Raw genomic sequence first — 3,514 nt, forward strand, 5'->3', positions numbered from 1 at the left:
AAATCTGATAAGAAATAGTATAGCTTTTGTGTGTATCTGATTTTTTCATGATTTTTTTTTTCTGTTACTCTTTTTTTCCTACAATTGCTTTTTTTACTTTTAGCGGCAGCATGATATTGTTTGAACAGAACTGTAATCTTTAATGCTGAACTGAAACTGAGACACTTAATGGTGGTTCCACGTGCGACTTGGATAAATCGATCACGAGCGTGCTGTACATGTATGTGCCTACACGATTCCCTTGTACTTCTTAGTGTAAGGTCTCTTACAGACGATATTCTGCTTATTTTACCGAGACGATAGGCAACACGGCAGTTTTTCCTATATTCGACAAATAAAATTGAGCATTTTCATCAGGGCACACTAACGCAGAATCAACTTATAAATTAGAAATATAGATACTAAAAGAAAGCCAATGTTTATGAATGTATATTTTTTAACAGTATCTTGAGATTCAATGAATTTAACCAGACTTCCAAAAAACCATATAAACTCAATGGTAATTATGCCAATACTACAGATATGGCTGCAGATGACGTCAATCGGGATCTCTCTATTGTCTGATACAACTAGCTTGGTGTTTAAATAAAATTTCAATTTCACGTGTTCGCTATATCATGCACCATAGCTGAACAGATCTTCCCAGAAAACGGTTCAACTCCTACCGCCGTTATCTCCCCGCAGGCGTCTTCGTTTGCACAATAGTGAGTCAACTTCACTACCTAACTTGGGATAAGTTGATATGCGACCAGTCTGGAATGTGTTAGTATGCGCATACCTTATATTTAGAATGGATTACTCACAGCAGGTCGACTTAGATACGGAAACATGGCGGATAAATCAAGGGCCGCCAATTTGGGAGCAGCAAAGGTGTTTATGTTAGTATTGTGTTTTATATTCTTCATCATTCTGGTTTTAGTGTATTACACGTCAAACAACCTAACGTATGCAGCTTCCTTCCACTCTATCAGAAGGAGCAACTTGCGATATATATTTATGGGAATTGAGTCGAGGAATACATCGTTCGAAGTGACATTTAATGGGACGCTTCCGTTACCAAATGCAGCGTTTGTAACTCGGAATGAGGTAAATAAGATTTTAAACAATATTGAAAGGCAGAGACCGGACGCGTGTGAAGCCTGTTTCTCTCACAATTTTAACTATGTCATAGATAATGATGTGATATGCAAGCTTTATAATGATTCACAGGAAATAGATTTAATAATTTTCATTTTTACAACACATCAACGTCAACAGGAAAGGAACGCCATTCGACAGACATGGCTGAATTATACCAACAAAAATACAGCAAATATAAGGTATTTGTTTCTTCTAGGCGAGGTACCGGATACAAATTTAAGAAATCTCGTAGAAGAGGAAAATAAAATTCACAATGATATTATAAAAGAAGATTTCATTGATACATATCAGAATTTAACATACAAAACAATGATGGCCTTTAAGTATGCCATTACAAAATGTTCATATGCTAAATGTGTGATGAAAACAGATGATGACATGTGGATTAACATTCCAGGCCTTTTAAAAGTCATAGAGCGAGAGAAAAAGACCTTGCAGACGGCTGTCAGCGGTGCCTGTCATCCTGTGGCAGATCCCATTCGCGACCCATCTTCGAAATGGTATGCATCATTTCAAAGTTATCCGCACGGTTCATATCCGGGTTTCTGTTCTGGTACGGGGTATGTCACTAGCATGAATGTTGCAAGGAAAGTTTTCGAACTATCCAAAAATGTGCCTTTTTTCCATTTAGAGGATGTGTATGTGGCAATTTGCATCAGAAAACTTGGCTACAGATTGCATCCGATTGCAGGATTTAACATAGGGAGACCACCGTTTGATCCATGCCTGTACAAGGGTGATAATTTAATAACCTCTCATGAAGTGTCTTCTGGAATGCTTCTAAACGTTTGGAAAACACCCTGTAGAAGATGAGTCATAGCCCTGGCTACCCTATATTGTAGATTCCAAATATTTTCTTTATTTTTTTTATGGAAACTCCAGTAATAAAAAGGAAGAAGCTTGAATATTTATGCGTTCCCTGTTTAAAGCAAAAGTTCATTTTGTTATTGGTATATATGTAATAAAAATGGGACCAAATTATTTTCTGACTTATTTACCATATATAACCAGATTAATTTTATTTGTTTCGATAAGTTTTGCAACTTTTACCAAAGTTATTAAGGGTTATAAAATTACTACAGAACTGTGACTTTAGTAAGACGGAACCTTATCCGGAACGAATCTGTTATCCTTTCCCTAACAATAATGAATTGTTAGAGCCAACAGAACAAAGCAGGCGCTTTGACAGCTTTGTTGTTTACACTGTGTGGTGGATTCTTCTATTTGATGATGGTTATCGATGCCCAGAGGATGATCAACCACGGTGTCATACACAGAGGGCATAATACAATATGAAATTAATGGATGGAATAAATGGAGATATGAGCAGAGATATATATTAGAACAACTCGAGTCCGCGTATTGAGAATAGTAACACTTTAATTAATTAGGCAAACAAAATAAAACTGACCAAATATCGGATGCACCTCTACCAGAAAATAAACTAACAGAAAGTTCTAAAATGCAATCAGTAGTCCCATTTTACATAGTTACAGCAAATGTCATCTTGAAATCGATTGAGCGTTTCGAACTTTTAATTGTCTGGCATATATGCATAACATGATAACTGGTTGCTGGTCACTCTAGAATCGACACATCTTATCGGTTGGGATCGTCTTGCACAGAAACACTATTGTTTCCGCTGGCCTACTCTTTGTTCACCGCCTTTAGTAGCCTCTCTCGGCGTCCAGTCTCTTATTCTGTTCGTCCACTCTTGTGTTCCAGCGTCCTGTCTTACGATCAGCCTTGGAAGCTATTTTCCTTTTGAAAATAAAACAAAATGCAAACTAAATTTCTGTTCGCAGCTTTACTTCCTGTAATGAACTAAAAATCCTCTTTCTGATACTCAGAAATAGCCACTCTCATATTTCGCAACAAACACCCACTGCTAATTGGTGTCAGGTCATTACCCTGCATCCAAATGTCGTATTTGTGTGCATAAGTTTGCTTAAAAATCGAGAAAAAATACACAGGCAGTCCATGCAACAAGCAAAATAAAAGTGGTATTGTTATACACAGTAACCTATCTGATCCATGGTTCGTACTGGTCCTTACGAATCTGGTTAGCGCGCTGGCATGTGCTAGACCATATATTCCGTTTCCCGCGATACTGCCATGTTGCGTGGAGAGTATTGGAGATGTCGCAAAATGTTCAATTCTTCCATTTAGACAACGTGTATATGGCAATTTGCATCAGAAACCTTGGCTATAGGTTGCATCCCATTGCTGGATTTAATGCAGGCAGATCGACTTTTGATCCATGTGTATACAAGGGAAACAATTTAATAACTTCTCACGAAATGTCTTGAGAAATGCTTATACACATTTGGAATACACCCTGTAAATGATAACATCAGTCTTGACGATGTCATGT

The 3,514-nt window shown here is 37.4% G+C and overlaps 1 protein-coding gene across 1 annotated transcript; it reads left to right on the top strand.

Annotated features, from left to right (window-relative positions):
- Positions 1-531: 531 nt before the first annotated feature.
- LOC149794308 (beta-1,3-galactosyltransferase 1-like) lies at positions 532-2,121 on the top strand. The gene has a single exon (XM_089968465.1). It carries the CDS (start codon positions 829-831, stop codon positions 1,951-1,953), a length of 1,125 nt encoding a protein of 374 aa, XP_089824591.1. The 5' UTR covers positions 532-828; the 3' UTR covers positions 1,954-2,121.
- The last annotated feature ends 1,393 nt before the right edge of the window (positions 2,122-3,514 follow it).

Source organism: Sinohyriopsis cumingii, chromosome 8 (assembly GCF_028554795.1).
Source record: "Sinohyriopsis cumingii isolate HCF-2022 chromosome 8, ASM2855479v2, whole genome shotgun sequence".
NCBI classification, from domain to species: Eukaryota; Metazoa; Mollusca; class Bivalvia; order Unionida; family Unionidae; genus Sinohyriopsis; species Sinohyriopsis cumingii.